The sequence below is a fragment of the Trichechus manatus genome, unplaced genomic scaffold (genome assembly GCF_000243295.1).
Source record: "Trichechus manatus latirostris isolate Lorelei unplaced genomic scaffold, TriManLat1.0 scaffold00049, whole genome shotgun sequence".
NCBI classification, from domain to species: domain Eukaryota; kingdom Metazoa; phylum Chordata; class Mammalia; order Sirenia; family Trichechidae; genus Trichechus; species Trichechus manatus.
The window spans coordinates 10,003,041-10,017,027 of record NW_004443985.1 but is presented as its reverse complement, the minus strand read 5'-3'; the positions used below and the strand labels follow the sequence as shown (position 1 = coordinate 10,017,027).

The 13,987-nt window shown below is 38.5% G+C and overlaps 1 protein-coding gene across 4 annotated transcripts in view; it reads left to right on the top strand.

The window, feature by feature from the left end:
* RBMS3 (RNA binding motif single stranded interacting protein 3) overlaps positions 1-13,987 on the top strand; it is an 827,213-nt gene that overhangs the window by 328,970 nt on the left and 484,256 nt on the right. For all 4 annotated transcript variants that reach the window (XM_004377362.3, XM_004377363.2, XM_004377360.2 and 1 more), the window contains exon 4: positions 5,850-5,941. In XM_004377362.3, coding sequence (XP_004377419.1) covers positions 5,850-5,941 — 92 coding nt within the window. The remainder of the gene's footprint in view (positions 1-5,849; positions 5,942-13,987) is intronic.

Here is a 13,987-nt window from a genome sequence, read left to right as displayed (position 1 = left end):
TTGCAAGCTTTTAAGACCCCAGACGCCACTCACCAAAGTAGGATGCAGAACATTTTCTTAATAAGCTTTGTATAACTATATATATAATTCTATATATATATAGATATATACAGTTTCTAAAATAGAAGTATTTGCTTTTTTTCCCATAAAGTCATCAGGTTTGTAGTGGCATAAAAATAGCAAAAGTTTAACACAAGGTTCAAAACATTTCAGGAAAGCATTGATTCTTTCTGCCGATAGAATGAGTGTGTTTGGCCAATGACCTAATTAGTGTAGAGTTGGTTCTTTCTCACTGCTCTGCTTCCTGCTAATGGCAGAACTGCTGGCCTTCTCCCCCGACAAGGAAGAAGAACAAGGACAGGGATGCATGGAGAAAACAGTGACATTCAGTTTTAATTCATTTGAACCTGCTGCCAAGCTTAATTATGTAATTGAGAGAGTGAGATGGGTGGACTCACAGATCCTTGGGCCACGGTTTCAGACGGTTAGCGTTCACCGTGATTTGCAGAGGATTTTAGCAGTGACTATAAAGCATCATTAACTAATCTCTCTGTCCTTCCCTCATTAGATGCAGGTACACAAGTTGCAGTTCCCAGACTTGGTTGTTTGTCATTAAGGAAAGCAAACTGAAACCAAATTATAGTTGCTTTATTCTTTAGCAAATACATCATTATTCTTTAGGGACAGCTTCATATTTCATTTGGCGCGGTATATGTTGTCACATAAAACTCATGAATGCAACATTTATTTCTAGAACTGGAGTATTTTTCAGGGTTTCTTGAGACATGTTTACCTCTGAACTTTCCATTTTAACTAGTGGTAGTGAGTATATATGAAAAACACAAAGCTCAGCGAAATATTTCACTGAAGGCTTATCCTTTGTTTATTTATTCGTTTTTTTAAGGATTCTTAGGCCCCCTTTTGTCTTGGGACTATCCATGTAGAAGGTGTTTTGTCTGGAGGCGCCACTCTCTCTCCTTGCTGACAAGATGGCGCTTCAGCATTACAGTTTTCTCACAGTTCACACATAACTTCCCGATTCAGAGAAATCTCCGGGCGTCTCATGCCCTCACAGAGGTTTCTTCTGTTCGGATTGGAGTTCAGCCCTGGAGGTCAACATAGTGATTTTGTAATATCCTGTGTAATGTGTGGGCGTGAAAGGGAAGGGAGGAAGCCAGAGAGAAGAGTCAGAACTAGAGACAAGGCCGAATGAGAGTCCTGAAAATCCGGGGCAGCCGTGAAGGGTGGAGGCGTGGCTGAACCCGGAGCACAGCTGCTTAGCATTTATATTGCTCTTGATAGGCAAAAAGTGATAATAAACTTGTTTATCAGTTCATCCCCACTGTAGTTCCATGGGAAACCCTGGTGGCCTAGTGGTTAAGAGTTCAGCTGCTAACCAAAAGGTCGGCAGTTCAATCCACCAGGTGTTCCTTGGAAACCCTATGGGGCAGTTGTACTTTGTCTTAAAGGGTCGCTGTGAGTCAGAATCAGCTTGACGGCAACAGGTTTATAGTCCCATTTATAAATTAGCATCTTTTAAACATGTTCTCAATTTATAATGACAAATATTTATTAAGGAACGACTAAGTATTAGGCACAGCCCTAGTAACTGGGGATATTAAAAGAACTAACATATGATAACGAAGAGTGCTCTTTTTTTCTTCCTTCCAGTTACAGTGGATGAAGGCAAGGGTCTATCTTTTAGCGAAGGCCAGCACTTCTAGGTCCCATCCCCTCACCCTCTCAGCAACTTTATTGTATAGGTTATCTCCCTGCCTTTCTGTAGCTTCATCTCTTGCTTCCTGTTTGATCTTTCTTATTAACATGCAAAGAAAGTACCAAGAACAATATAGTAAACAAACAAACAAAAAAATAAATCCATTGAGTTGATTCCAACTCATAGCAACCCTATAGGACACAGTAGAACTGCCCCATAGGGTTTCCAAGGAGCAGCTGGTGGATTCGAACTGCCAACCTTTTGTCAGCAGCCAAATGCTTAGCTGCTACACCACAAGGGCTCCAAGAACAGTATAGTCGGTGCTCAAGAAATTTTTGGTGAATGACTTGAATGAACGCGCAGTAATTTTCTACCCAAGCTCCACGTGGGAATCAGTTCGGGAATTTACATATACATGTATGTACATATACATACGTGTGTGTGTGTGTGTGTGTGTGTGTGTCTGTATAACTGGGCCCCATCCCAAAGATACTGATTTAATTCTCCTTAGTATGGGTTTTGGGCATTGGTATTTTTTTAAGCTTCTGAAATGAGTCTAGCAGCTAAGATTAAAAGCCACAGTATCTCCTATCTGAAAACAAACAAAAACAATTCATTTGACTTCGTATCCCCCTCTAGCTAAAGCAGTCTCTTAATTCTCCTTCCCAGCCAAGATAACTGCAGAGGCCTGTGTGCACTCTCTCTACCTTCTCATCTTTCTACTGTTCTTACCTTCTCGTCTTTCTATTGCTCTTCAACTGCTTGAGAAGGCTTCAGTCCCCAACCCACCCAAGATTGCGTGAAGCAAATCTTGATTATGAGATATCTGTGTTCCCAAGCACACAGGCCACTTCCAGCTCTCGTCTTGCTCAAGCTCTCAACAGCTTTTGGCACAGCTGACCTCTCCCTTCTTCTTGGAACACTTTCTTCCCTTGGCATTTGAGGCAACCTATTCCTTTCTTGGAAACTCTGGTGGCATAGTGGTTAAGAGCTACAGCTGCTAACCAAAAGGTTGGCAGTTTGAATCTACCAGGCACTCCTTGGAAACCCTATGGGGCAGTTCTACTCGTCCTGTAGGGTCTCTATGAGTCAGAATCGACTTGACGGCAACAGGTTTTATTCCTTTATTATTTCCTTCTTTCTCTCCCCTTCTCTTTCAGCCTCCTTGCAATCTCATTTTCTTATCTGAGTCTTAAGTGCCGAAACTGTCCAAGCCCCACAACTGGATCCCTCTTCTTTTTACTCTTGGCATTTTCATCTTTGCATCTCTGTAAATAATATCTTTATGCTGTTGACCTCCTAATTTATATTTCCCACCCCATCCCCTTTTCTGAGAGCCAGGCTAGTATATCCAACTGCCACTTGTCCTTTCAACTTAGATGTCTCTCAGGCATTTCTAACTCAGTGTGTCCCAAACTGACATTTTCATTTTCCCTCTCCAGCGTGGGAGCCTCCACCAATCTCCACATTTCAGTAAATCTCATCTCCACCCACCCACTGGCTTAGGCCAGCAAAACAATAGTAACCCTTGTCCTCTATATCTGCCTTACTCCCAACCCAATCCATCACCACCTACTGTTTAATTCTGTCTCCAAAACAGAACTCAAATCATCCATTTCACTCCACCCGTTTTGGTGCCAAGTTACCATTTTCTAGATTGCGCAGTAGCTTCTAACTGGTCTCCCTTATTCCATTATCACCCTCCCCCCATAGCAATTCATTCTCCAGGCAGAAACCAGCTAGAGTGATCTTTAAAATATATATATATATATATATATATATATATAATTTTTTGTCACTCCCCTCCTAAAAACTTTCAACAATGAACACTCAATAGTTACATTGTGTATGATATTCTCTCATTTCTCTCAAGGAAAGCATGCCATTTCAAATTATAGATTCATTTGTATAGTTATTTGTTTAATGTTCATTTTCCAAATGGACTAAGGGTTGGAACTAGGACTGTCTTTTTCATCATTATGCCTATTCTAAGGAGCCCTAGTGGTGCAGTGGTTAAGCACTTGGCTGCCAATTGAGAGGTCAGTGGTTCGAATCCATCAGCCACTCCGTGGGAGAAAGATGTGACAATCTGCTTCCGTAAATGTTTACAGCCTTGGAAACCCTATGAGGCAGTTCTACTCTGTCCTATAGGGCCGCTATGAGTCAAAGTCGACTCAACAGCACACAACAACCACATACCCCATACCTGACGTAGTACCTGGGCTAGAATTTCACTGGTGAATGCAAGCATTTGCGTCTAGATGGATAAGAAAGATTATCCAGTGCGTGAGGTGGAGGGGTGCCTTGCCAAAGCTCACTTAGGACGTTGTACTGAGAACTCAGCCACTGCAATGGTAATTGTTCTGACTGGATGAATGGACTGAATCCTTTCCTGAAATCATTTAATTCCATTGCCTAACTTCAAAATCCAAGGAATTTGCCAGAATTGTGTTCCCTGGTGGGCTTCAGAATCCACTAGGTCACTGAAATGGACATTTTCAGGCTTGGCTTCAAATCCTGGATCTGTCAGTTAGGTAGCTTGTGATGTTAGGCCAGCCACATCATCTCGCCTGAGCCTCGGTTTCCTCATCTGTGTAATGGACACGAGCCTGATAGTATGTGAAGTTGTTACAGTTTTATCAGGTGTTAACCTGTCACCCACCTAGAACGGAATCTGGCATATGGAAGGTAATGTCTCGATTTTAGTTTCATTTTCCCTTCCTCCTACCTCCATTCCTTGACTTATTTTGTTCTTTTTCTGTTTTTTTCACTTGTCCTTTTGGCTTTTTAAAAAATCTTACCTTAGTGAGAGCTACTGCTCATAGTTTGAATGGTGTTGGAAGAACTAGCAGTACTTACAGAGCAAACTTCCTTTTGGATTAGAAATAGAAACTTCCCAGCTTCTCAGCCCAGCTTTTCAAGAGCATTTTACGGTGCACTGCTGTGTCCCAAGTTCATTTTCGGATAACATGCTGGGAGGGAGAAAAAGAAGACGAGATTGGAGAGGAGAAAATGAAATCGTTAATTAAAAGAAACAACTTGGTAATTGGATTCTCTTGCACTCTTCTGCGTTTATTCGGCGGTCAGCAAGTTTGCTTCAGTGACTCACCTCAAAACTTCTAAATGAGAGGAATATGAGAGTATAGAGCAGATCTCTGACTGACAGATGAGAAGACGCGTGGGATATACCTGGTGGCCTTTTTAGGCACGCCAAACAGAGCTGCCCTCAAATGCACGCTTGAGCATTTTTATTTGGAAATATTCTTGGCAGCTGACATCGCAGTTTGCCTAAGCCCTGGACTGATATCAGCCCTGCTTAAAAGCAAGCAAAATTCCCCTTTCATTGACTCTGTTTGTTGGCCATTTCTTTGTCCTTCCCACGTGTACACACCCACAGGGATGGACAACTGCCGAACACCATAGGCAATTCCTTTTCAGACTGTACTGTAATAACAAATATATGATATGGGTCTTTGTTTCTCATTTTTAGAAGAAGCGTGGAGGTTTCTCTATTTAATCATTATCACAGACCACTTAAAAGTCAACATAGTTGATTTGTGACATTATCATTGAGAGAAAGTTCTGTTTGGACCTAGGAGTCAAGTGGAACTAGGTTCAAACCTTTGCCATCCACAACCTTTATTCATTCATGCAGTTGACATGTATTTATTGAACACCTGTGCCTGCCAGACACCATTGAGGTTGCTGGTGATAACCTTATGCAAGTTATACTATAGCTTTTATTAACATCAATTTTTTTTAAGCTCTGAAAATTAACTTCCGAGAGAGACTTTTTTCAAGCAATGCATTCTCCTCACTCTTGCAGCAAATTCATTGAAGAAAGAAGCACGTGGTTAAACAATGTATCACTTTATTCACCCAATTAGCCTAAATCAGATGGCTGATTATGTACCCAATCTCCAAATCAACTTCTAGAAAACAAGAGATTTACTACTTTATGTCTAAAGACATTCTAGTAACTTTCCCAAAGGGTTAAGAACCATTGCTTTGGGAAACTTCATGGTCAACCGGGGTCATGTGTCAAAAGAAGTAAATGCAAACACACATTTCATCAGCATGATAAAGATGAAGCTTTTTGTGAGTACTAAGAAGGGGCTTTGTGTTTTCACAGGTTATGGTTTTGTAGATTTTGACAGTCCCGCAGCCGCACAGAAAGCAGTAGCATCTCTCAAGGCAAATGGCGTGCAGGCACAGATGGCCAAGGTAAGACTGGTGTTTGGATTCTGTATTTTTTTGTTTATTGTTTCCTTTTGGGATAAAATATTTCTCTTTTGCTCTGAGATGACTCAGAAATTGAGTTTACAACAATTTGGACTGTGTAAGGAAAAAAAGAAATCCCACAATAGGTTTGGCTTGGAAGACTCTTGACTGGTATATTTCATTGTTTCTTTGTGTCTTTATTAATGAGTTCTTTTGTTATGGGGAAACCCTGGTGGTGCCGTGGTTAAGAGTTCGGCTGCAAACCAAAAGTCAGCAGTTTGAATCCACCAGACGCTCCTTGGAAACCCTGAGGGGTAGTTCTACTCTGTCCTGTAGGGTCGCTATGAGTCAGAATCGACTCGACAGCAATGGGTTTAGTTTTCTTGTTTTTTGTTATGGTACCCTTTTTAGTAATTTAAGGGCACTTATAAAATGTTTTGCCTGGAAATGGAGTATTGTTTTTTTGTGTGTGTATGTGCGTGTGCAGGTGTATCTAGGGTTTTCACCAACAAACGGTTTTGGAGTGGTCCAAGTTGTTTTTCATGAACAGTGTTAAACAATAGCCCACCTTCATGTTGATGAGACCTAATTGTTGAATGATGAGACTGTCCGATCTGTGCAGGAAAATGAGTTTCACTATAGTGTGCCTTATCTGTATTGCTAGAATTGTACTTTAGACTTTGTACATAGCATTTCCTAGATAATAATAAGTTGCAGTGCTCATTTATTAAAAATTGCAGAAGAAATGTCTCATTTTGGGCAAAAAAATTTGAAGAGAATATTTACTGTCTATTTTGCAGCTTTTGATATAGTCAAGAGCTTGTATCTGAAATTATAACACATTTTGTATATCCAAGACAATGAGTAAACTCATTTATAATAGTTTTGTATCCTACGTCCTAGTGGTTATAGGAATTGACACATGTAATAAAATGACATAGAACTATGTACACACATTCTGCCAATGTCAATTTCCTGGTTTTGATAGTTTCCTAAAGTATGTCAGATGTAACTGTTAGAGGAAACTGTAACTATGTAAGATGTAACTTAGGGGAAACTAGATGAAGGGTACATTGGATATCTCTGTGCTACCTATGCAACTATACATGTTCCAATAGATATATAATTTTTTTTTTAAGTTAAAAACCATGATAACATATGGATGCTTGGTAGATATTTGCTTTAAAATAATGGTTATATGGGATTTGTTCACATGCAACTTATTTTTAAAATATTCTTCTTGATTACTCAATTTACTATCTCCAGATTCTCAATATTTTAGGTAAAATAGCCAACTGATCTCAAAATCCTGACCTTATGTGTTTATGTCCTATTAATATATAAAATTATCCTTAACTATTTCCATAAGACCTGAGTGATATATATGAGTAAATGATGAAGTTGTCAAATTTACAGACATTTGGACTTTGGTATGATTGCAAGCATTCTCTGATAACATTTTCCAATTTCAACTTCAGATAACTAGAGATGGGATATTTGGTTTCTTCCAACAACTTCGGTTGTCTTATAGCATGGTGGTACTGCTCATATCTGTTATCCTTTTGCTGGGGGTCACTTCCCATATAGATTACTTTGGTGGAATGATTGCCCTTTATGACACATTGATTGTTTTTCAAGGTGGTATAAATTAGAATTTGAACTCATTAGGCTGTGTGATGTCTTCCTCATCAGGATTATGCCTGGAAGCTTTGGATTGGTTAACAACTCAGATTGATGGAGTTAATATTTTTAATTAATAAGATAATTACATAAATGCCTTGGTTAAAAGATTGCTTGGCAAAGATTAAGTGACAAGTTTATTAAGTAGTGACTTTCATACCCGAGGAACAAATGATAAAGTAAAGTTGTTAGGTATATGCAAAATTTAAATCTTGAATAGGAACTGAAAGGTAACACGTGTTGATAAGAAAATTATTATAAAAATGCTTAATTAAAAAAAATGTTATTGGAATGTCTTTGATCTTTTCTATTGGTAAATTCCCAAACTTGAGAAATAGCTAGATTGCAGTAGTATGGGAGTAATGACTACAATGTGCATTTTCTCCACTGTTTCAGATATTCTCAGATTAATGTGTGTGTACACACACACACACACACACACACACACATCAGTCAGTGACCCCTCACCTACGCCGTAGGCTATCAAAGGGAAATATTTTAAATAGCTTACTGAAATGAACAATTACTTCAGCCTGGATTTTGGCCCTTGGCATATGCCCAAGATACAGAGTAAGGCGATTCAGATTGGAATGTTTAAGACACTTATTTTATGTCTGTAATTGCTCAAAGATTTTATGTTTATCAGTTCCGCTGTCGGTGGAGTAAATTCTTCTCCCTTTTCTTGCGAACTTTGAATCTAAAACTCAGAGCTTTAAGTTCACATCTGCCTACTGGAAAACTTTCAGCAGTAAATGGCACTGTAATTTAACTACCCGGAAGCAAATAAATAGCCTGCCTTTGACAATGAAATGGAATAAACTTTACCACCTGTATTAGCAGATTTCTGACGGAGCTATTGGATTTCATGGCCTTTTTTTTCCCTCTTTGTCCTGGTGATAACTATTATTTATTATCATATAAACCTGCAGTCTGCAGGGTGTGTGAAACTTGCACTGTATTTTTGGCCATTTAAATATCTGCTGAATCACCTCCTGCATCCTCATTTTCATCAGTATCCTACCAGGCAGGTTGCAGTGCCACATTTTAATGACTCCAGGATCTTAAGTCAAAAATGCTACAAATAACCGAGGTTCCTAATAGCAACCCGGAGTGAATACAGAACCCTCCCAGAGAATCAGTTTGTCGAGCTGACTTATTCCTGTATGAGCATATGAAAAATTCAACTGATCTGTCAACTAAAAGTAATTTAACAATAAATCATCCAGTAAGTGGTAGTTGATTAATAATGAATAACCATTGACACAGACTCACATTTTCTGTATCCTTGCTGTTCTGCCAAAAAGATTTTTAGGGACCACAGGATATGTTTCCTTTAGAAGAGCAGATTTAGAATTGGTTAAGAGCATATGTTTAGAAGGAGATAAACTAGTCCTGGAATGCTGGCTCTGTTACTACCTGGCTATGTGACCCTTGCTAAGTTATTTAAACATATCTGACACTCACTGATAATAATACCTAGGTTATAATATTGTTATAAGAGTTAATAAAACAATACCCAAAGAAGTCAGCATAATGCCTGACTTACAGTCAAATTTCAATAAATATTAATAACTCTTATTAGTTGTTGTTATACATTAAGTTCAAATATGCTACTGAGCCTTCTGTAAATTCTAATGTATAATTTAATTGTTATTTTACTGAAAAATCGTTTCTTGAGGAATACAATAAATAATATCAGCCAACAAACATTTTTATATGCCTACTATGTGCTAGGCGTTGCTCTCCGTGTTGGAGGAACATCATTGAATAAAAACTCTTTATTATTCTGAATTTTTAACATTTAGTCTTTCACACGGGGTTGTTACAGCTCTGGATTCAGTATTTTGGCTGTTCCTGTTTCTTCTTGCCAACCCCAAGGTGACTAAAAGAAAGTCCTTGACTAAGGAATATTATTAGCCTGTAAGCATAAAAAGAAAAGAACTAAGAAAAAACAACTAACAATAGGTTTTTAAACTTATAGGTGTTTATTTTACTCAAGTAACAAGAAGGAGGCCATAGGTAGGCAATGGAGGGCAGATGCTTAGGAGTGTCATCAAGGAACAAGGCTCCCTTCATTCTCTTGATTTACTATCTTTAATGAATGACTTTCATCCATCCATTCACGTGTTGGCTTCTACAGCTCCAATTATTATATCCACATTCAAGCCATGAAAAAGAGAAAAGGGAGAAAGGCTGAAGAAGCATAATGGCTGGTTCTGTTCTTTTCAAGAGTTTTCCCAAATTCTAATCCAGCAACTTGTACATCCATCTCAACGGCCAACTGAGTCAAGTGGTTTCCCCCTTAGCAGTGGGAGATTCTGGGATGATGAGTATTTTAGCTCCTTTGCCTGTGTAATAGGGAAAATTAAGAGTAGTTCATCACTTTGACCACCCAACATCTATGACACCACTCTTCCCATACATACATTTTGAATGGCATGCCATCATTCTTTCCCCAAGGGGGCCCACCTCAAAGCCTGTTACCACATCCAGCGATGCAGTCATCTCTAGTAGGTGCAGACATGGACAGCTGATTCTAACGGTTCAGCAACCCATAACGTTAAAAGACAAGTTATCTGCCCCAAGACCCCTGGTATAGAATGATAGAGAAGCAACAGGATTTGTGGATTAAAGGAATACTACCATCTAGGAAAGGAGAAAATAGGAAGCAAGCAGAAATCATTGGTCCTTAACACATTTAAAATCCTGATGGGCAGAAACAGATTTCTTGCTTTGTTAGTGCATTATGTTCCTTGGTTAACCAATTGCGTAAACCCTGCATCTGCTTATAGAGGGATTTTGCCCATTATTCCCCATGACCTCATCGAGGCCTCACTTAAGAGCTGCATAGCTCTATAAACCAACTTTTTTTTGGTGTAAATTTCAGAGGCTCTGGAATCACCCTATTCATTGAACCAAAACTTATTTTCATAGAATCAATTCTGACTCATACTGACCCTATAGGACAGAGTAGAACTGCCCCAGAGGGTTTCCAAGGAGCAGTTGGCGAATTCGAACTGCCGAACTATTGATTAGCAGCCATCGCTTGTAACCACTGCACCACTAGGGCTCCATTTATTGAACGGTCAATGATTATTTCCTGCCAAAAGCATCAGTAGAGTTACCTCATACACTTAGCAGGCCTGTTTCTTATTTGCTTTCTGGTTGGTCATCCACATGAGTGAACATAATGCATCACTTTCTATCTGAAAGTTCCACAAAGAAAGAATACCTCCACTCCTGAGGGTCTTTAGATAAAGTCTCATCATATTCACAATCAGGCCTGACATTCCAGTTCGCAAAGGTGATTCACTGGACTGTGGGATATGTAGAGTAAACCAAAGTTAACTAGTCACAAAAGGGACCATGTGTCCAACATGGTCTCAACCACTTTGACAGAGATAATATCAGAAATATCCTAAGACCATGACTAAGAACCAGATTGGGATCAGAGGAAAGGAATTGTCTTTTATAAATCAATGACCTTGATGGTGGTGCTCATAGGAAGAAGCAAAATGAGTGACCAATTTTTTCACTTGAGGTCTGAGAAGACAAAAAGTCCAAATATATGAATCTATGAAATCTATAAATAAAATGCTTTAAATTCAAATATCTTATATCCACACTATTAAATTCATTTTTAAAAAATCACCTCAGTGGAACCCTAAGAATTATATTCCAGTAGGAGAATTTTAGTTAATGAAGGAAGGGCTATTCCATAGAATATTCTAATTTTATTTTTTTTAAGTACAACCATTAGTCTCATGATCTGGCTTATTGTCTTCCTTTTTGAGTGAGAAGATACACGCCAGGCTGGGCCAGTCAGACTCCTCTGGTTTAAGGCAGCGTTAGTTGTTTTTGCTATTACTATTTCTAAGTACAGCAGAATAAATAGGCAATCTGTTGTATATGGTTCATACAGTGGGTGAGGCCTACTGGTAAACCAGCTGAACAGGGAGGCTTCTCAAAGACTCTAATGTGACAAAAGAAGAGGCATTACTGGAAGGCAACTTGAATAGGGGTTTGGGGAGATGTTGATTACTGAAGCTCATTGGGAAGCTCAATCAATACATTGTGTAATGATGGGGCAAGTGCTTTCTGGATATTCTAATATCCCCAAAATAATGTCCAGGACTTTTTTTGCAACAAGATCAAGGGACAAAGAAACCCATATACTATAATTTGCCTATATCCTAATATTTTTTCCAGGGGCAACCAAGCATCATAGCCTAGAATTGATGCAAGAATTTTTTTTTTTTAATTCTCCTAGTTTCTCAGCACATTTTTCTTGAACACCTATTATACACCAAAGATTGTTCTAGATGCTGAAGACATAGCAGTAAACCGGACAAAGTTTCATGAAGATCAGATTCTACTGTCGGAAAATAAACATAAAACAAAGAGATATGGTGTGGTAGGCAGTATGAAGTGGCTTGAAGACAATTAGAACAGGCTAGGGATACAAAATGGATAGGATAGAGATGGAGACTGTGGTGAAAGATATTCAATTTAGATAGAGGGGTCAGGGAAGCCTCTCTAATAAGGTGAGACTTGAGTAGGGACTTGAAAGAAATTAGGGATCAAACCATGTAATATATTTATTTTAAGAAATTATGAACTTCTGAAAAATTATGAAAATATTCTATAATAATGCAAAATAGAGCAGGCTTTTTCTTTAGCTACGTGTTTAGAATTTGTTATCTCTACCCTGTACCTTTTGCTTAACAATACAAGCTTCATATATACACAACCATCATGACCCCTTTGTTTTTCGTGGAGGTTCTCTGGTTTCCGATCATGTGGTGGACTATTTCTCGGAAGATTTTTTCTTATATGCACCCAATTCTAATTGAGTCAATGTTTTCCTTCAATACTTTACATCTTCAAATCATGTTGTTCTGTTGTACCAGTGGATGTCAATATATGACAAGGTAATCTATATCCCTGCTGTGGAATACACTTTAAATAACTGCAATTCCAAAGAATGGCAGTTCGATGCTAGATTTTACGTAGTCCGTCACTCCTGTATGACAGATGCCATTTAATGAAAACTTTGCTCTATCTCATTTCCTAAAATGAATGTTTCGGATGTGGGTCATATGCTGCTGTGGAACACATTTCCTGTAAGAAAACATCTCTCCCAAGGTAGAGAAGGAGAGAGTGTTGACATGCTGTGGGGTTGGCAACCAATGTCACAAAACAATATGTGTATTAATTGTTTAATGAGAAACTAGTTTGCTCTGTAAACCTTCATCTAAAGCATAATTTTAAAAAATGTTAAAAAGAAAACATCTTTAACAAACATGCAACAAGTATTATTATTATGGTGAAATCCAAAACAAATACAGACTTACTTTTTCTATTAAAGTTCCTTTCTTGACATCTAAAGGAAGGTGACTTAAGCAATTGGGCTTTTCTACAAAGGAAATAAAGTTTTGAGTTGAAGCAATACTAAAGGCTTGTTTTCTTCTGCTAAAGAATGACTTTTAGGCCTACAGATTCATTGGGGAGTCATGGTCGTATATCAAACATCATCTGTCTTCCCTGGTGTTAGCATTTAAGGTAACTGAACAGAGCTGCTTGATAAGCCCAATGCAAAAGGAATTTTACATAAAGATATTTTCTAATTCAAAGCTAAATTGCTGGGAAAGCAATAGACATTACTGAAATCATTATCATTCAAAAATGTAAGTCATCTGTTACGAGAACACTCACATGTTGCTGGAGGTACCAGCACACACAAATGCATCCTTGGGAATCTGGCTTCAGAAGCAGCCATGGTTAGATATTCATATTCATGTAAGAAACGTTACCACTTCATAACAATACAGTAAAAAAAAAAAACCTGTTGCCGTCGACTTGATTCCAACTCATAGCGACCCTACAGGACAGGGTAGAACTGCCCCATAGGGTTTCCCAGGAGCAGCTGGTGGATTTGAACTGCTGACCTTTGGGTTAGCAGGCAAGCTCTTAACCACTGTGCCACCAGGGCTCCAAGAATTCAGTATCAAACAAAATTTTATTCAGTTGAAGAATACTTTGGTGTTGAATACAACACGCAAACATCTATTTTCTAAACTCCAGGAAAACAAAGTATTGTATCACTAATGTAAAAACCATTAAAAATATCCCTCCAGCCTCTGGTTTCACATATCCCTGAAGAAGCCACTCCCATTTTTCACATGAAATATGTAAAGATGCAGAAGAAATGATCAACACCTAACTTTTTTTTTTTTTTAATTGTACTTCAGGTGAAGGCTTACAGAACAAATACTTTCTCATGAAACAGTAGTACACATACTGTTTTATGACATTGGTTAACAACCCCACAACATGTCAACCCTCTAACTTCTCAACCTTTTTTTTTTT